The sequence below is a fragment of the Zosterops lateralis genome, assembly GCF_965231275.1.
Source record: "Zosterops lateralis genome assembly, chromosome: W".
NCBI lineage: Eukaryota > Metazoa > Chordata > Aves > Passeriformes > Zosteropidae > Zosterops > Zosterops lateralis.
In genome coordinates, this window is record NC_139801.1 from 15,362,484 (window position 1) to 15,383,886 (window position 21,403).

A 21,403-nucleotide genomic window follows, 5' to 3' on the forward strand; every position below is an offset into this window, starting at 1 on the left:
TTTATCACACAGCAGAAATCACTAGAGAGAAGAAAAAAACCCCAAAAGATTAAGTTTAGGGGCCATGTTGCAACTAATTTTGTGACTTTGAAGGTAGCTGAAAAGCACTAGATTCTTCAGAACATCTCTGAAAAAGCAAAAGTTAGAACTTAGTTCCCTTCTCCTGTGACTGTGACTGTTTAATTTGGGGTCACACAAAAGTTACTGGAACAAAATTAACCAGAAGTCTTTTATCATCACCAAACCCCCAAAAATCAGCTCAGTCTTGTGATGTCTTCTTCCTTATTGCTTTTAGCTCTTTGCAGTTTAACTACTTTTTACAGGGGCAGATTTCTTTGGTAATACAAAAGTTAAATGGATTTAATCTCTCACACATGCCCATTACCCCTGCCCAATCAATACTTGTTTTGTGTCACATCAAGGAAATGAGTAAGTAGTCCTCATCTTGTTTTGCAACTGCATCCAGCTCCATTTGATAGGTGTTAAACCTAAATCTAAAGAAATCACACATAGAAAAAAAGTACATTTTAATCTGATGGTTGCAAAACTTGTATAGTTAGAAACTCCATTTGATGTGACATATATGCTTGTGTATTTCAGGATGAGATTGTTTCAGTGAAATGTCCACATAAAAAAATAAAAGCAGAAGAAAATGAAGAAAAGCCTAAGCCAGATATTGGTATAAACATGGAACCTCTAGAAAAAAGAGAGAGGAGAGAAAAAGAAAATAAGAGGCATTTAAAAAGAGAGAAAAAAGAAAAAGAGGATAAGAAAGAATTTAAAAATATTAAAGAAAAGAGAGAAAACAAACTAAAAGAATCCACACAGAAAGAAAAAGAAGTAAAAGAAGAAAAGGTAACTAGGTTTATCTTTTCTTATATAGCACTAGAAAAGACCATCAGGATTTGTGGATGATTTTGAGTTGAAAAGATATTTTAGATCACTGTCATTTCATTGAAATCTTTTGCATCATGTGAAGTTTTATTTTTGCCACTTGTAAGTACAAGGACAGGCAAATGAAATGGGAAATTACTTTTTAAAAGATCTATAGCTTAGTGGGACTGAGTGCAAGTGGTGTAAGAAACTTGTCCATTCTCCTCCATCCCTCAGAGAGAGAAAATAAAAGGTACTATCACTGCATGACAGATTTTTTTTTTCTTTTTGTTATTATTGAAGAGAATGCAGTGATTGCCTAATTACAGCATCATTTCAGCCCAAAAATAAGGTTTACTTATCAGATAAATTTTCATGTTTTGTTCTTAGGCAAATGAACTCAAATCTGAAAATAAGGAGAAAAAAAAAAAAGTTTCATTGTTGGACATTCCAGTTCATATTACTGCAACTAGTGAAACAGTTCCAGTATCAGAAGAATCTGAAGAACTGGATCAGAGGACATTTGGTGTGGTAAGTACCTTGTTGATAACTTAGTGTTTACACTTGATATTATAAATGAGCACAATTTCTGATGGTTTTGATTCTGCTATTAGGTATTATAATACAGATATCTATTGCCAGTAAAATCTTAGATCAGTGAAGGCTTATTGACACTATACTAAATTCAGTTTTGTTTTCAGGTCAGCAATTTTGTTTTATTGCATTTATGCAGTATAGTGAAGACTATTTGTCTAGTTGTCTGTGTGCTGGATAGTTTTAAAATACAGACTGTGAAGATCCATCCTCAAGAATAATTCATGGATAGTGATTCTTAAAGGACAGAAATGAATTTTAATGCAGCTGCTGTAGTCTCTGACTTGGCCTTATCAAATATCCCTTTGTTCTTTGTAAGCTAACAAGAGGAAGTTACTCTTGAAGTATTACAGACTTCTTGCATTAGACATAGGGAGGAACAAATCCTTAAAGTCCTTAGAAATATTTGATGGAGTAATATCTCTGATACCAAAAGAATTTCACTTATATAACTACTCTTGACCATAACAGAAACAATATTGGAAGAACAAAAGAGAGGTAAGTAACATTTTATAGATTGATTGGGGACTTTGGAAGGATGCTAAGAATTTACTTTGAGCAGCTACTTTTCTGCTGTAAAAGTTCTATCATTCCACTTTCAACAGTTGTCTGTTACTGCTAGACAGGTTTACTGGGTCTACTGTGGTGCTGGCTATAAGAAGCAAATGATCTTGTTTTCTCATCAGTATGGTACTGACTCATTTACCTATGTGGGGATTGTTGTTTTGCGTTGTCCTGGGTTGTAGTGTAGGATGTGCACAAAGTATTTATTCTATCACCATCTTCATGAACTGTTGAAACCAGGTGGGGCAGTGTTTTTTCCCAGGCCCCCTTCCTTTGGGCTATCTTCTGCAAATGGCCCATCAATGCCTTGCCACATGACTCACAGGTAACTCCCTCCAGGAGTTATCTCTGTTTAATGGGCCATCAAGGACCCACTTCACGACTCAGCATCCCATTGTGAGATGCTCCACCCAGGGGGAGAGACAAAGCATTCTCACTTAGATATAATCTGGGATTTGGGACAGTACGAGAAGCCCTTACCCACTGGATTCCCAGGGGACAAGAGCTACCAGACCTTTCTATGGGATCACTGCTTCAGGAAGACCACCTCACCTGGACTGCTTCCATCACCCTGCTCAGGTTGTATTCTGACTCTGTCAGTGGTCTTTTGTATTATTGTGTTTATTTTATTTTACTTTTTTTCCTTTCTTCCTATTAAATTGTATTTCTGACTTGGAGTCCCTCACTTGCTTTGCTTTCAAACCACTATATATTTTTGGTTCCCAACGTGGGGGGGAGGAGGCACTGAGAAAAGTCAGAATTACAATTTTGTATTGAAGAAGACACCTGTTTGCTATGATGCTCAACATGCTTACATGTGTCATATACCTATCTCTCTATACTTTTCCCGCACGTGGGGCACTATCTGCCGGTCTTAATGCTCCTGTGTAGACCAGAGTATGGTACTAAAATTGCCTTATTGGTCTATTATGTCCATTGCTTGATAAACTCCGAGGCAATGAACAGCATTCAAAATATATACCCAGTTTTGTTTGCTTGTCCTGGTCTAGGATGCTACGTTGGGGGCCTCAACAATCTCACCCAGCCCCTGTGGGGAGGAGTAAAGAATGATTTTTTCCAGCTTTTCAGGCATGACACAGCAGTTTTTGAAAATATTGAGTACCCTCTGGATGCCAACGACAGTATTATGTTATTGTTAGTCCTGCTTTGTCTTCTCTGCACAGCCCTTTGTCTTTTCTGCATCATGCTTAGAATCAAAACACTACATGGTGTGATGCAGTGTGTTCTTAAGGAAGAGGAAGAGAGGAAAAGAAGCAAAGCAACAGCGTCACTGTCTACACAGACCGTCACAGAGGAGAAAGAAGCCAAAAGTGAGGCAACAGTGTCCACATCTATGCAGACTGTCACAGAGGAGAAAGGAACCAACGGTGCCGTCAGCATCTCCACACAAACCATCACCGAACCAGAACTGCCTAAACCGGTAGCAGCTGCCACCACTCAGAAGAAGAAATCAAGGAGCAAATCAGTCTGCATAGTGACTGACGAGAATGCAGCAGGACCTTCGCACCCAGCAGAAGAGACAGAGCCAGAGATCATCACTCACTCTCTATCTCTGGGTGAGCTGCGTTGTTAGCGGAGGAAAGAACACACAATCTCAAAATTGCGTGCAGTGCTTTATTTTAGAGCTCTGGAAGCTGGGGTGCAGACGACGACCCAAATCAGCTTGCCCAACATGCTAAATGAATACAATTTTATACCTTTCTTGTTACATAAGGATTCGTGTTAATCATTAAACCCCATTGTTCCATTGATTCCATTGCAAGGAACAATGGTCTGTGTGATTCTTGCTCAAGATTCTGGTTAGAGAAAATAATCATATTTAATTACCAAACTAATATCACAATCAACAATTCTGGCATGCATCATATTAATGATTATATCGGTACAGATCCTCCTGACCTAACTTTATTCTTTTTAGAGTCTGTGTGTTCTACCAGGGTTCTCCTCCTTTCTCCCCCCACCACCTGAGCAAAGTTATACTTTATACTTCATTTAGTTAAAACAATAGCATGGAATAACATCCTGGTTACAGTGGAGCCGATCCCCTGTTCTCAGGCCCTTGCTACTTCAGAAATCAATTTAACCCTATGCTATCAGCGTGACCTGCGGAGGGAATTCACCCGCCAGACCAACGAGTCCATCCTGACCTGGCTGCTCCGCATCTGGGACGCTGCAGCCAATGACACCATTCTGGATGGAATTGAGGCCAGGCAACTGGGATCACTGTCCCGGGATGTGGTCATTGACCAGGGGATCGGGAAAACCCAAGAACCTCTCAGCCTCTGTCAGCGACTGCTAGCAAGTGTGAAAGACAGTTATCTTTGTAAAGAAGACCTCCAAGTGCACCAAGGCAAATGGAGCACAATAGAACAAGGTATCCGATGCCTGAGGGAACTGGCTGTGCTGGAGATCATTTTTTCCGAAGATGAGAGATTTCCTAAAAGCCCAGATGATGTCCAGTGCACATCACGGATGTGGCTGAGACTTGCACGGCTTGGACCAGAGATGCACTCACGTTACCTGGCAACACTGCAATGGAGGGAAAGTGAGAACAAGGTGGGTGTCTTGGCTAATAAATTAAGAATTTACGAGGACACTGTCACCGCCCCAGTTCGTACCCATGTCTCATCTGTGGAAACAAGACTGGCTGAGCAAGTCCGGAGTTTGATTGAAGAAGGCCATCAGAAACTGAAAAAAGAACTTAAGGAAGAAATATACCACATCTCACCAGAGTCGACGAGAGTCTCTGCCATTAGGAACAGGTGTCCCCCAGCCAGGGAGAGAGGATACACACCACGGGGTAATCTCTGGTCTTTTCTTCGGGAGCATGGAGAAGATATGAGGAAGTGGGATGGAAAACCCACGTCCTCCTTAGCAGCCCGGGTACGTGAACTGAAAAGAGAAACACCTACCACAAGAAGCCCATCTAGAGTCAATGTTGCTCCGGTCTCTCATGCACAGAACTCCAGACGGTACAGGAATGATGATATGACTGATCCTCTTGAAGGGACCTCAGAAACATATTTGCAGGAAGAGAGCAATGTATGCCATGACCAGGAATAAGGGGGCCCTGCCTCTAGCCAGGTAGAGGAAAGGGACAATCGCATCTACTGGACTGTGTGGATCTAATGGCCTGGCACATCTGACCCACAAAAAATATATGGCGTTGGTTGACACTGGGGCCCAATGTACCATGATGCCATTAAGGTATGTAGGAACAGAACCCATTTCTATTTCTGGGGTGACAGGAGGGTCCCAGCAACTGACTGTATTAGAGACCGAAGTGAGTTTAACTAGGAACGAGTGGCAAAAACACCCCATCGTGACTGGCCCAGAGGCCCCATGCATCCTCCGCATAGACTATCTCAGGAATGGATATTTCAAAGACCCGAAGGGATATCGCTGGGCTTTTGGGATAGTCGCAGTTGAGAAAGAAAACATCAGACAGTTGAATACTTTGCCTGGTCTCTCAGATGACCCCTCTTCTGTGGGACTGCTGAGAGTCGAAGAACAACAGGTACCAATTGCCACAGCAACAGTACACCGTCGGCAATACCGCACTGACAGAGACACTGTGATTCCTATCCATGAGATGATTCGTAAACTGGAGAGCCAAGGGGTGGTCAGTAAGGCTCGTTCACCTTTCAACAGCCCAATATGGCCTGTGTGTAAGTCCAGTGGAGAATGGAGACTGACGGTGGATTACCGTGGTCTGAATGAAGTCATGCCACCACTGAGCGCTGCCGTGCCAGACATGTTGGAGCTTCAGTACGAGCTGGAGTCCAAGGCAGCAAAGTGGTATGCAACCATCGATATTGCCAATGCCCTCTTCTCCATTCCTCTGGCTGTAGAGTGCAGGCCTCAGTTTGCTTTTACCTGGAGGCGCGTGCAGTACACCTGGAACCAACTGCCCCAGGGGTGGAAACACAGCCCCACCATCTGCCATGGACTGATCCAAGCTGCACTGGAAAACGGTGAGGCCCCGGAACATTTACAGTATATCGATGGCATCATTGTATGGGGGAACACCCCAGGGGAGGTCTTTGAGAAAGGAGAGAAGATTATCCAAATTCTGCTGAAATCTGGTTTTGCCATTAAATGAAGTAAGGTTAAGGGACCAGCTCAAGAAATCCAGTTCCCGGGAGTCAAGTGGCAAGATGGACGTCACCAAATCCCCACAGAGATAATAAACAAGATCACTGCCATGTCCCCACCTACCAACAAGAAGGAAACACAAGCTTTCCTAGGTGCCATAGGTTTTTGGAGGATGCACATTCCTGAGTATAGCCAGATTGTGAGCCCTCTCTACCTGGTTACCCGCAAGAAGAACAATTTCCACTGGGACCCTGAACAGCAACAAGCCTTTACCCAGGTCAAGCAGGAAATCGCTCATGCAGTAGCCCTCGGCCCAGTCAGGACAGGACCAGATGTGAAGAATGTGCTTTACTCCGTAGCCAGGAACCATGGCCTGTCCAGGAGCCTTTGGCAGAAAGTGCCTGGGGAAACTCGAGGCCAACCAATGGAATTCTGGAGCTGAAGTTACAGAGGCTCCGAAGCCAACTATACTCCCACAGAGAAGGAGATCTTGACCGCCTATGAAGGAGTTCAAGCCACCTCAGAAGTGATTGGCACTGAAGCACAGCTGCCCCACCATATAATGAGCTACCGGAGACTGAAAGACAATATGCTCTCTTCACTGATGGTTCCTGCCGAATTGTAGGCGCTTACCGGAAATGGAAAGCTGCAGTATGGAGCCCCACATGTCAAGTTTCACAAGCTACCGAGGGACAAGGTGAATCGAGTCAGGTTGCAGAGCTTAAAGCTGCCCAGCTGGCTTTGGATATTGCTGAACGAGAGAAATGGCCAAGGCTCTATCTCTACACTGACTCATGGATGGTAGCTAATGCTCTGTGGGGATGGCTGAATCGCTGGAAAAAGGCCAACTGGCAGCGCAGAGGAAAACCCATCTGGGCCACTGACATTTGGCAGGACATCGCTGCCCGAGTAGAGAGACTGACCGTGAAGGTTTGACACGTGGACGCGCACGTACCCAAGAGCCGGGCTATATGAAGAGCATCGCAACAATGAGCAGGTGGACAAAGCTGCCAAGGTGGAAGTATCACAGGTGGATCTGGACTGGCAGAACAAGGGAGAACTGTTCTTAGCTCGTTGGGCCCATGATGCCTCAGGTCATCAGGGAAGAGATGCAACATACCAATGGGCCCGTGACCGAGGGGTGGACCTTACTATGGACAGCATCTCACAGGTCATCCACAACTGTGAGACCTGCGCTGCAATCAAACAGGCCAAGCGAGTGAAGCCTCTGTGGTATGGTGGATGATGGCTGAAGTACAGGTATGGGGAAGCCTGGCAAATTGACTACATCACCCTTCCCCAAACCCGCCAAGGTAAGCGCTACGTGCTGAACATGGTGGAAGCCACCACTGGATGGTTGGAGACCTACCCTGTGCCTCATGCCACTGCCCAGAACACCATCCTGGGCCTAGAAAAGCAAGTCCTGTGGAGACATGGCACCCCTGAAAGAATCGAGTCGGACAATGGAATATTTCAGGAACAGCCTTATAAACACCTGGGCCAGAGAACATGGTATTGAATGGATATATCACATTCCTTATCATGCACCAGCTGCTGGGAAAGTTGAATGGTGCAATGGACTACTACAGACTGCCCTGAAGGCACTTGGCGGGGGGACCTTCAAGAATTGGGAAATAAACTTAGCCAAAGCCACCTGGATGGTCAACACCCGAGGGTCTATCAATTGAGGTGGTCCTGCCCAGTCTGAACCCTTGCACACAGTGGATGGAGACAAAGTCCCTGTGGTACATATGAAAAGTATTTTAGGAAAGACTGTTTGGATTAATCCCACCTCAGGCAAAGGCAGACCCATCTGTGGGATTGTCTTTGCTCAAGGACCTGGTCACACTTGGTGGGTAATGCAGAAAGATGGGGAAACCCATTGTGTACCACAGGGAGACCTAATTTCAAGTGAGAACAGTATGTAATGTTTCATTCTGTATGTATATATATGTACATCTATGTATGTATATGTATATGTATATGTATATGTATATGTATATGTATATGTATATGTATATGTATATCTCTCTAAGAATGTATTGATTTGGGTATGATGTAGATGGTAATAGAATAAGGGGTGGATTATGTCCTGGGTTGTAGTGTAGGATGTGCACAAAGTATTTATTCTATCACCATCTTCATGAACTGTTGAAACCAGGTGGGGCAGTGTTTTTTCCCAGGCCCCCTTCCTTTGGGCTATCTTCTGCAAATGGCCCATCAATGCCTTGCCACATGACTCACAGGTAACTCCCTCCAGGAGTTATCTCTGTTTAATGGGCCATCAAGGACCCACTTCACGACTCAGCATCCCATTGTGAGATGCTCCACCCAGGGGGAGAGACAAAGCATTCTCACTTAGATATAATCTGGGATTTGGGACAGTACGAGAAGCCCTTACCCACTGGATTCCCAGGGGACAAGAGCTACCAGACCTTTCTATGGGATCACTGCTTCAGGAAGACCACCTCACCTGGACTGCTTCCATCACCCTGCTCAGGTTGTATTCTGACTCTGTCAGTGGTCTTTTGTATTATTGTGTTTATTTTATTTTACTTTTTTTCCTTTCTTCCTATTAAATTGTATTTCTGACTTGGAGTCCCTCACTTGCTTTGCTTTCAAACCAATACATGTGTTTTGGTTTTTTTATCTAAATGATGTTATAAGTGACTCATCTATAATTTACAGGATATCTTGTGAGTAGCTAGGTCAGTGAAAATCACGCAATTCCCATGTACAATTGTGCTTCTCTGTTGACCTCTACACTCAACTTAAGCAGTGTACTTTGAAAACTGTCTTTTTAGAGGTTGTTTAAGCTATGATTAGTGCAATAGGTTATGTAGCTGCTTAATTACTTAATGGCATGATCTGGTAATGGAACAGCTTCACTGATTTTTGAGTTGTCCCTAGATGTTGACACAGTGATGGTGATGTTCTTCAAAATCCCTCATATTTTTGCTTTTCAATATACAGACTTGTCTTCCTGACTTAGTGGGAGCAATTGTAGGTTGGGTTTGCATATAGAACATTTTTTTGGCCAGGACCTCTGTTCTGGAAGATATATTTATGATTATGCCATGATCAGATGCAATCTAATTAGGATGTTTATCTTTTCAAATGGAAATTACTGCTGTGGGTTGTTGAGGCTAACTCTGACTTGTCCATCTTGTGACAGGTAAAAATATGCTTTTCATCCACTTTGCCATTGTGATTGAATGGTATTTCCAAGAAAAGGTCTATAATTTAAAACATGCTAACTGGTTTATCTGTATTTACTATTAACATGTTTAAATTAGTGTGAAAATTCAAGCATACACATATGAAATATGTGGTGGTACGGTGCTTCTCCTAGGGCTTTTGACCGCTCTTTTAGGCTAGCTCTAGCACTGGTGTCACAAAAAGGTACAGTCCTGTATTGTGGAATACAGTTCTGCTCCTGTGGATCCTTGCCTCAGCAGCAGCGTGAACAATGCAAGAAATAAAGGAATGAGACTCTAGTGGGGGACTTCAAATGGGTTTTATTATATTCACACGACTTCCTTCCACCCAGTGGTCAGCCCACCAAAGCCCGCTGAACTCAAGGGGTTTCAACTTAAATATGGGGGTGGGGGAGTAGGAAGGTTACAGCTTGGAACCAATCCAGAATGGGAAGGGACTGACCCTGAACCAATGTGACAACCCATTGAACAAATCAAGGAATAAAGGGGGACGGGGAACCTAGACTCTGCCAATCATCTGAAGCCTTCATAAGAACTTTCTAGACAAAAGGTGAGACCTCGAAGTGATAGACAGGATCCAAGTGTCACATAAATGATGATTGATCAATAACAGTAATTGGGATAAACCATAATGGGGTAAAACATGGGGTACATGGGAAAAACCATTGGGAAACAGTATAAAACAAACAGATGCGTATAGAAAACAGGTAAAGCCCCAAAACAAACCACTACAGAAAAATATCTATGAGTACGTGTTGTCATCACTGTTACTAATTTAGGCACACCTAAACTAGCTTTATCCTAGTATCTGCATAGAACTCTGGCTTAAAAGCTGCTCAGAGAGGGAATGCTGATCCTCTGTTGAATGCCAAGTTTAATTGTTGCAGAAAGTATCTATCACTGTTCCCAGAGAGCCTTCAGGCTTGCTGGGCTCTGTCGTGATATCGTAAAGTTTTAGGCAGGTCCAGACCCCGGGCAGAAGCGTGCTTAAATCAGAGAAGGAGCAACTTACGATCGGTGGTAAAAAGGTGTTTATTCAGGGCAGAAGCCCAGGTGGTCAAAGCGTGAGTGCGTGTCCGAAAGTAAGGGACCAGAGAGCCCTTTTGGGTCTGTCTTGCTCTTCTCAACAGGGGTGTTACTGAATACAAATGAAGGGGAGTAACTCCAAAAGAGGGGATGTGACATTACCATTTAAGGTTTGAAGGGGATGGGATGTTACCTGAGGCCTCGACAGAGCCTCCTGTCCTGGTAGAGCCATCAAGTATCTGGGTGTACACCCAGATAAGATATAACAGGTCTACAATGGCCTAGGCCGGGCTATTAGAGACATACAATGGGGATGGCCCGGGCCTATTGATAATATACAATAGACTGGGCCTGGGCCATCAAACGACATACAATGGAAAAGGGGAACCCTTTATGTGACTCAACTACTGTGATCAAGAGGAGTGGAGATGCGGGGGGGGTAGGAAAAAATCTTACAGAAACTTATTAACAAAATTATACCAAAATTAAAAAACCCAATTTCACACTGTGATAAAAATAGGGTAAAAATTCGTGTATAAAATAATAATTCGATGTATAATGAAATAAAGCTAAAGTAAAATTGTAAAATCCAGTAGAAGGGTAACCGTTCTCTCTCAGCCTGCTAATCTCAGTTGCAAAGACAGGACGAAGATCATCAACTTAGACAAAGACACTGGCCAACCCTGATGAGAATCACTTCCTCGCCAAGGCAAGGAGAAATTCCTTCCTGACGACGATGCCAATCTCATCAACCTTCTGGTGCCACAAGCGGAATGAAATCAACATAAGACAGACTCTTGGAATTGACATAAGAAAGGAGCCTTCCCGGAATGAGACAACTAGACTTGATGAGGTCCGGGAGGGCCATCGAAAAGAAATCCGGACTATTCAACCCACCTTGGACACCTGGACTGCCTAAGGGCAGAAAAATCCTATAAAACGGTGGACTGAAAGCTGCACCGGCGTGGACTAGGGCGTCTTGTACATCGGTGCGGACCTCTATCCACCCAGCGCGGCGCTGGCAATTTCCTATTTTTGTGGTTTTTCTCTTTTTCAGGTGCTCGATATTCTGTTGTTAATAAATTGTCATTTATTAACCTGAAATTTGCCTTTGCATTTATAACAACACCACTACAAGTATCTACTTAAAATTTATTAAACATTCTCATACCTAATCTTGACAATGAGTTTGTATAGCTTTCAAGGCTCTAAAAAGTAAAATAACTCTTTTCCTATATACTTGTGCTGAAAGTTAAACCCATGATTGTAAAACCTAGTAATTCCGTTCCCTCAGAAAATCTTTTATATTAGCTTAGTGCTTTCTTAAATCTTTAATATGCATTACATACAATTTAATGCTTTCATATAGGAGTAAATTTTCAACTGGATTTAAAAAGCTGCTTTTTCCAAATGAAATCTTATAGTAAAACTAAAAGAGCTGCAAGCAAAGACTTCTTTTTCATTTGGCTTACAACAGTACTGTCTTTGCCTGTGTAAGGGTGTCATGTTTTTCAATTTTTATCTTTTTATTTTTGAATTAACGTATTACTTTTTTTTTTTTTAAATTTTACAGTGCAAAGAAAGAATGAGGCCTGTTAAAGCAGCATTAAAACAATTGGATAGACCAGAGAAAGGCCTTTCTGAAAGGGAACAGCTGGAGCATACTAGACAGTGCCTAATCAAAATTGGGGACCACATTACTGAATGTCTAAAGGAGTACACAAATCCTGAACAAATTAAACAGTGGAGAAAGTAAGTTATTCTGCATGATTTTTCTTGAAAAAGGGAAATCCATAATAGCTTATATTAAGCAGAATAGTTTTTGATTATTTCTCATTTCTTATTTGCCATTTATTTTATTTTTCTGCTTTATTAAATAAGGATTTATAAAAAGATGATTATAAATGGTTACAGCTTTTATTGGTTTCACTATTTTATACTTGCATAACAATGCATTTTGTCCAGTAGGCGGAGTCTTCTCACTTTTTAAATCCAAACACAAAGAGAAAATAACTGTATTTAGAGTATATTTAATGTTTAGTGGAAGAGAGTTCTTATGATTAAAGGATCTGCCTTTTTCAACATTGAAGTTTGGGTTTGGTTTTTATTCATGCTAAAAGCAGGCCATTATAAATGTGTGTTGAACTTTGAATGATTTTGAGTTTCAGAATCCTTTATTCTTTTTAAAAATATACTCTAAAATTAAATCATATATTAACTGACTTGATAAAAAACATTTATCATAACATAGAAATGTATTTCAAAATGAAATAAGAGTTTTAAGTGTTCTTATGCATTTATGAGGTGGTAACTTTGGAAAAAATAAGAAAAATGTTGGTTTATAAACTTGCTATATTTTGTTGTTAAGTTCTTAATGCAGTTAGAGTTAGTTTTATCATAATGTACACTTTAATCCTTTATGGTTGCAAATATGGTTGCACTTCCATATGTGAAACTCAGTCAAGTGTTTCATTTTCTTGCAGACTGTTGTTAACAGAATATTTCTGCTGTTTGTACTTGCTTTATTTTAAAATATTGGGGTGAACTGAAATACAAAAACAATGTCCATGTCTTAAAGACACTTTGGTAAACATTCTATTTCTTTAAGTGGAAATTCATAGTAGGATCATAGACTCATGGAATTGTTAAGGTTGGAAAAGACCTCTGAGATTATTGAGTCCAACTGTTAACCCAGCACTATCACTATGTTCATCACTAAACCATGTCTCCAAGTGCCACATCCATATGTTTTTTGAACACTTCCAAAGATGGTGATTCCACCACTTTCCTGAACAGCCTGTTTCAATGCCTGACTACCCTTTAAGTGAAGAATGAGTATAGTAGAGCTACTATAATATTAATTCATAGTAATGCTACAGTACCATGCGTAGTTTATTAAAATATGTTTTATCTATCTTTAATAAGATGTAGAATTTAGTAAAGGTATTCATGCTATATTTCTTATACAGATGTCATTGGGCATACCATTTGCTGGTTTTGTCTAGTTTTGCAAACCTCTAGGCCAAAACTATAATATTTAAATCATCACAGTAAAAGAGCAGATAGATGCTTCTTGAGCCTACACACTTGAGATGTTTCTGAACTAAACACTAGTTAGAACAGTAATATTCTGTAGTCTTTTAAGCATTCCACCTGTAAACTTTGCTAAAAGAATTCTAGACTTTAGATCTGGTGTCTGCAATCATAGAAGCAAATCTTGTCGTTAAGGTTTTGGCTTCTTGACACCAAAAGTGTTGTTTTGTTTTGCTTTCTTCTTTCATAGCATAGATTAGTATCAAAGATTTTGGCATGCTGCTTCCATCATCTTTCAGATTTCTCATTTGGTTTCTAAAGCTTTGACCAGGCTTTGGAATTTTGTGGGAAAACCCCATCCCTGATATCTGTAGGAAATTGGGCACGTAGGTCAAATTTCTTATGCTGCAAGAGTTTTAAAGTTCAGAAGAATCTTTACTGAGTAGTAAATACTCCAGTTTTCTGATGTATTTCAAATAATCTTTCAGAAGAATTGCACAACAAATTGAAAACTACATTTTTATGCAATTGCCAAATCATTCTATTAACAAAATTGCCATTAATACTATTTTTCATGCACTTTACATTCTTCAGTCGTGATAAATATTATGAAATGACAAATTATTAAAGTAATTAATTTCTGAAAAGTTTAAAATACAGCTAAGTAATATTTGCTGTGCAGCTAGGTAATATTCTGTGTAACAGACTTTACAATTAATTCAGTTTACTGAAGTACTGTTGAAATTATTTCATTTAAGTCCATGTTCTGTTGTACGACACAATAAAAACTAATATATGGAATAATTATAACCTCTTTCTTTTTCCTCAGAAACTTGTGGATTTTTGTCTCTAAGTTTACAGAATTTGATGCCAGAAAGCTGCACAAGCTGTATAAACATGCAATCAAAAAACGCCAAGAATCTCAGGTAATACTTTCAGACTTTCTAAATATACAAAAATATATTCTAAATTTTATAATTGTTATTATAAAGTATCAATTGTTTTCACTCAATACACTTTAAATGTATTTTACTGTTCATAGTAAACTAGTTTATTTTCTTAAGATATTTTCTGAAGAATTAAGATGCAACTTTAGGATTTATCAATGACAATTTTTGTACTTGTCTCTTTTAGCAGCACAGTGACCAGAATATTAGCAACAACGTGAATACACATGTAATTAGAAATCCAGGTAAGAAATCTGGACCATATTATTGTGCTGGATATCTTAAATGATGGTATGTAAAATGAAATAAAACTGTCTCCTGGAACTCTCATACCGATGGATATCATAGGGATAGGCTGACTTAGCATAACTTCACTAGTTTGCTCATGAAATTCAACTGAGCATGGACTGAATTTGGCACTTAGAGATTTTAGTAGCAAGTTATTTGGCCATTCTCTTAAAGTAAGTAAATTAATTTTTTAAAAGCCACACTTTTTTATATTTAATTTTGAGAAGGGAAAGACACCAACTCAACACTTGTAAACTTCTTGGAGTCTCTATACCTGTTTGTAGCAGTTTTAATGTCACCATATCATAATAAAGATATTCCCTGAAGTCATGGTTAGCAATCAGTTATATGGGATGTCTTTTACTATTGGCAATAATACTGTTTTTCTATGCTTCCACAGTTTCCTTCTTGTAATGCTTTCTTTTATACCATGTTATATAAAACCTAGAGCATGTTATCATGAGTTTAAAATTAATATAATGTATTTTAGGAATACCACTAAAAACCTTTCATTAAGAAGGTGTACCTCTAAAACTAGTGTTCTCACTAGGGCTCTCTCCTTTGAGAGGAACTTCCTACCATTCTGTTTGTTGCTCTACTAAAGGCACCTGGTTTCTACTCCTTGCTCAATTAGACCACATTGATCTTCTCCATTCAGTCTGTAAGGTTGAAAAATTTAGTTTCTCAGTCCTACATATCTACATTTCTAGCTTCCTTGCCTTCTATTTACTTCTGAGGTCTCTCTCAGCTTGCTCACATTACTGCATTTATCTTTCAATTATTTAGATATTGTTCCTGTCAAACTAAAATGCCACTTTTGCATTGCTTTAAATCTGACAGATAGAAGTGCTGTTTAAATGGGTGAAGAAAAGAATTAATACTGTATGAGGCTTCCTTATAACCTCTGCTTTATTAAACAGATGTTGAAAGACTGAAGGAGAATACAAACCATGATGACAGTAGCAGGGACAGTTCTGATAGCCATTTGTGTCAATACTATGATCATCATAAGGGCAGGCATCAGGAAGATCCTTATAATAAAAATGACTCAAGGAAAAGATCCTATTCAGCCTTCAGCAATGGAAAAGACTACAGAGACTGGGATCACTATAAACAAGACAGCAGGTAAATTGCTCTGTTAAAATTTCTTTCCTGGTTTTTCAGTATGCTTGTGGTAAACACCAATGAATCTTTTCTAAGTAATGCAAAATTACAAAGACATATCTCTTATGCAGTTCTGTTGAATTGACTTAATTGTAGTCCTTACTATGTGTTCAGTAATAAGTAAATTTTTTCAGATACTATAGTGATGGTAAACATAGAAAGCTGGATGACCACAGGAGCAGAGATCACAGGTCAAACCTGGAAGCAAGTTTAAAAGACAGTCGGCCTCATTCAAATCACCGTTCCCATTCAGACCACAGGATACATTCAGATCACCGTTCCACTTCAGAGTATATCCATCATAAATCTTCCAGAGATTATAGGTACCACTCAGACTGGCAAATAGACCACAGAGCTTCTGGTAGTGGCCCAAGGTCACCATTAGATCAGAGGTCTCCTTATGGGTCAAGATCTCCTATAGGACACAGATCTCCATTTGAACGCTCATCAGATCACAAAAGTACACCTGAACATACATGGAGTGGCCAGAAAACGTAACAAAGACTGACATTTTCTGGACCATCTTTTAGCCATATACAGTAAGCTAGCACAGTAATTGCCTTATGTGACTTGAAAGATATGGACTGGATATTGTTAGTCGCGGTATTGTTACTTCTTTCCAGGATGCAAGGTCTATTATCCCAACAATAGAAAAATATTTTTGTATTTAAAATTTCTGCTGCACTGTCCTGAAAATGTTGTGGCAGGTGTTTTTTGGGGTTTTTTTCCCTCTTTAAGAAATGGAAAATGTTTACTTTTACAGGGACCTCAGCACTGCCCCATTCAGACTGAATCTCATAAAACTGGCTTTAGGGTGAACACAGTTGAAATTATGTTTGCAAAGGAGTTTTTAAACACAGACCTGTGATCATGTTTCAGGGAGAAATGAGGAGGGGTTTTTTTCGTTTTCTTAGTAATTCTTTACTAAGGACATTTGTTCACTTTTCAAAGCTATTTATTAACACTGTATACTGCAATCACCTTGCCTCTTTGCATCACAAGCTTGAATATTTAAGTTCTGTATCCATAACTGTAAAATAGCCAGGATTTCTCCTGTTTGTGGTCAGTTGTAATAATGCATTTTTTCAAAATAAAAGAAATCGCTGAAAATTATTGCAAACTAATTAAATGTGATTTTTTTTTTGCTTGTTCCTTTCCCTACCTACTCAGTCCTTCTTGACACAGAGTCAGTATACTAACACTTATTAATAAAAATATTTTTATGAAATCACTGTTCAGAATGCAAAAATGGGAACAGGAACCTTTTAATTCCATTTAGTCCCCCTTTTGTATTGGATGCTTCAGATACATGTTTTGGTTTTGTTTTTCTATTAAACTGACAATATTGTGATTTGTTGTAATGAAATGGGAAATATTCAGCTAAACTGTGGTCTGGAAAGTTTTTCAGTCTATAGGTTTTAAAAAAGGTGTGTTCACTATCTGAACACTTTTGAATCCAAATCAGACAAAATTTATTGGCAATTTATTGTTTTTCCTCTTGAAATGAGCAATAATGTCAAATGTGCTATGCAGCCAGTTAATATTTTAGATTTGAATGACTTTCTATTACAAGAATTATTACAATACACACTGATTGTATATAGATATCTTCTGTTTGACAAATTAAATTTAAAATTAAATGTTAGCTCTTGTTTTCTGCTGGTGTTTTTCTACAGCATACATCTTTCTCATGTAACCATAAAAATATTCAACTCTTAAGTACTAAATACACAACATAATTAAGGAAGATAAATGTCTACCCTGGCATCATGTGGTTGGAGCTAATACATTGTCCCAATTTTTCTTCATCTTGCAATGTGTTGATGTCTTGGTTTAAGACAATTTAAGGGGTAGACACAAAAATGAGTTACCTCCCATTTTAGTTTTAGCCACTCCCCTCTCACCAATAGGGAGAGATGAATGCAAGAAGATATAAGTGAAAAAATGACAGTTTACTAAAAAACAAAACAGCAACAAGCAAAAATAACAATAATAATCACTAGATACACAGCTGCTGAATCTCGTGGACTCCCCAGGGACAAAGAAAACAAAATGGTGGAGAAACCCCTCCCCCAAGATGGTGCCCTCCATAGACAACATCAAGATCTGAGAGTTAAAGTTAGAAATGGTGGACGACCACCCCCCCAACCACATGTGAAGAGAGATAACAAATAGAGAAAAACAGCACAGCAACCAAACCTCTGCAATAGCAAAAACTCCCTCTTCCCCCAAACAACAACTAACAGGGAACAAGGACAAAATTTTAAAAAACCCTAGACTCCAAAAAACAGCCAAATGTTCCTCTTATCTCTCTGATGGTGGCAGTTCTGTTTACTAAGGTGGCCAAAAACTGGTGACTGGAACTGGGTTAGCAGCTGGAACTCATGGAGGGACTACGCCTTCTCAGCAAAAGCAGCAGGCAGACAGCTAGGACAACTCAGACTCCATATCCTCCTGATTCAACTAGGCGCTGCTGGTGGGCTGAGGCAACCGTATGGACCAGGGGCTGTTCTGTTTTTCTTGGTGTGGCACCACGACTGGTTGTCCTGGGTGGTGGCAGCAAAAAAGAAGAAAAAAAAGGTCCAAAGACCTGCCTCAGCTTTCATGGTGAGAACGAAAGAGAAAGGGCAAGAGAGCTTCTGCCTGAGAGTCCCTGACCTTCAAAGGACCTAGCACCTGCCAACCTTCATGGTTCTGTTTCTGGCTACCAGGTCTTGAAGAGAGAGTAACAATTTTGGCATATGACATCGTACAGATAGAAATGGAATACAATAACATTTTGGGTTGCCCAGGACAGTTGAGCATTTTTTTTTTCAGTTAACCAAGGTTACATGAAAGCATTAAAATTGAACCAAAACCTGTTCAGAGTACCTGTTTGTTATAATCTCACTATAGGCACAGCTGCTGCACATTTGAAGTTAATATCATTAAGCCAAGTACATTTAAGCTAATTTAATGTAGGCTGCAACTCAGATAATGCTTCTTCATTTATTAGCTGTCATTTTCCTAGGGTTCGGAGGGTTTTGAACTCTGCTTTTGAGCTTAATTACTGAAGCAGTGTTTAGCTAGTGGTGGCTAGTAAGGTTGTGCATGTGTGCTATGCATCTTCTAGTGGTGAAAATCTAGAAGTTAGAGCATCCACATCCACTGCCCAGTTCTTCCTGTTTAAGTAGTGAGCTGGAATCCTGGATCCACTCTAATACATCAATAGAACAGTCTCACTAAGTCTACTTCACTATCAGTATAGCTAGACAGAACATAGTTGGTGTCTTTGGTTAGAATCTTCGCTAATTAGGATATTTAGGTTGTGCTAACTGTGATTATGTTATAGCTGTTTAAGACTTAACTGAATGCTGGGGGGAATGAAGTTTGATGGCAGAGGTGTTCTCCATGACTTATGAAACTGACTGTTATGGGATTCTCCTAATTCGTAATATATGCACCATATCCTCTGCAAATAAATCATTTATCATTCATTTTCCATGCATGCAAATGTGGTGGCTGGACCTTGGCTGGATACCAGGTGCCCACCAAAGCCTCTCTTATCACTCCCCTCCTCAAGTGGACAGGGGAGAGAAAATATAACAAAAGGCTCACAGGCTGAGATAAGGGAAGGGAGAGATCATTCACTATTGTTATGGGCAAAACAGACTTGACTTGGGGAAATTAATTGAATTTATTACCAAATCTTTAAAACACTGTCCCCCACCCCTCCATTCTTCCTGATTTTCTACCTCCTTCCCCTAGGGGCTGGGAAATGGGTGTTGTGGTCAGTTCATCACGTTGCCTCTGCTGCTACTTCCTCCACAGAGGACAGACTCCTCACACTCTTCCTTTGCTCTGGCATGGGGTCCCTCCCATGGGACACTGTCCTCCATGGACTTCTCCAATGTGAGTCCTTCCCACAGGCTGCAGTTCTTCATGAACTGCTCCAGGGTGGATCCCTTCCATGGAGTGCAGTCCTTCAGGCACAAACTGCTCCAGCATGGGTCTGCCATGGGGTCACAAGTCCTGCCAGCAAACCTTCATTGGAAACAAAAGATTAGTTAGCAATAGGGGCAAAACCTAAATGGTTATTTTCCAACACCTGAAAACAAACACCTTTCTTCCTGGACCTCCTGACAGCTGCCAAACAGTCCATTTCAATCACTTTGCTGATTACAATGTACTGCTGAAAGACAGGGCAGGGAGCATGATGAGGCTAAAGAGAATAACTGTTCCTTTTGAAGTTATTTTTCCTTATTTTTTATTTTTTTTAAGTGCCCGATAATTACATTATTGGTCTCCAATCCTGAAAATGGTTAAGCAGGTGAATAAACATACTTTGATAATGATTTAGGAGTGGTTTGTTCACAATTATAGTGAAATAACTTTCATGGGGAAAATGATTTTGCTTCTCTCAATTTTCATGTACAGCATTTTGCTTCATGTTAGAAAACATAGCTTAAGAAAGCTATAGATATATTGATTTTGATTAAAAAGTGCCAAGCACACACTGTACAGATCTAATAGACTGTCAAAAGCAAGGACCCTGATCTGAAAAAGAGCCATATCCAGGGCAAATTGTACCATATATACAGAGAAGTATACAAGCCTAGGTGCCAGAGCCCCATGATTAAACCGGGCAGCATGGTGACCAGTGAGTTCTGTACCAAATATAAAATGCTCCAGACAATTTTTTTTTTCTCTTTGTCAGGAAAATTAATCCACAAACACCAGAGTTTTATGTCCAAAAAGGAGACAGAGGAGTCCTGTAACTTTATTCAAATAAAGGGAGAGGTCATGGGGCATTTCCTCTGGGGTCTCTCAAATATTTAGGAGATGCAGCCTCCTTTTTATCCTAACTTCCCAGCCGCATTTCCCTCTCTCTTTCCCCATTGGCTGAGGTACTTGAGAGGTACAGACTTCCTGAAACGCCTAATACCCAAGACCCCTTCTAATACCTCCCCCCCATTTTTCTTTTTCCTTGTGCCTCTGTTCTTTTTCTCTAAATTCAGAGATTTAGCACATTCTTGAGTGAGTAACAGTCTGTGTCAATTAGTGGAATTCCTATGGAATTTATGGTTCCCCCATTGCTTCTTTCACCTTGCCGTATCTGGCCTTATCTACCATCAGGGCCACAGTTTCTTTGTAAACACACCTCCTTCTCATTCCTTTCAATCCCTCCTCTTCTTATTTTCTCAATAATTGTCTTTACAAGCCTTAGTTATCATTGACTTAACCTTCTGTTTTTCAGTTCTTTTTGGTTTTGCAATTATTTGCAGTGACATAATTTTCTGTCTTTTTATAGTCATTTCTGGATTAGTAGGCCTGGCTACTACCTGCATCCCCTTGATCACATGCTGAATAAGTTGCACTAAGCAAGGGATCAAATATGGTTAAAAGATTAGCGTTGCTACAGCACATAAGAAGGAAAAAAAAGCATTAATTTAACCCATAGTCCACCAGGTAACCATGAAAACATGTCCCATTCCCATCCTTTCCACATTTGGACCGGTACATGAGCTAACTTTCTTATTCTCTTTGTTATTTTTTCATCACTTTTCCATTGTCATCTATTTGCAAACAGCAGTTTAAGTC

The 21,403-nt window shown here is 40.0% G+C and overlaps 1 protein-coding gene across 9 annotated transcripts in view; it reads left to right on the top strand.

Moving 5' to 3' along the window:
• LOC310922222 (chromodomain-helicase-DNA-binding protein 1-like) overlaps positions 1-17,417 on the top strand; it is a 117,886-nt gene extending 100,469 nt beyond the window's left edge. For 7 of the 9 annotated variants that reach the window (XM_083882653.1, XM_083882652.1, XM_083882658.1 and 4 more), the window contains 7 exons: positions 601-855; positions 1,264-1,404; positions 11,965-12,143; positions 14,254-14,350; positions 14,559-14,616; positions 15,580-15,784; positions 15,958-17,417. In XM_083882653.1, the coding sequence (XP_083738779.1) occupies positions 601-855; positions 1,264-1,404; positions 11,965-12,143; positions 14,254-14,350; positions 14,559-14,616; positions 15,580-15,784; positions 15,958-16,321 (1,299 nt within the window). In that variant the 3' untranslated portion in view covers positions 16,322-17,417. The remainder of the gene's footprint in view (positions 1-600; positions 856-1,263; positions 1,405-11,964; positions 12,144-14,253; positions 14,351-14,558; positions 14,617-15,579; positions 15,785-15,957) is intronic. The other 2 variants (XM_083882656.1, XM_083882660.1) reach the window with 2 other exon arrangements.
• The last annotated feature ends 3,986 nt before the right edge of the window (positions 17,418-21,403 follow it).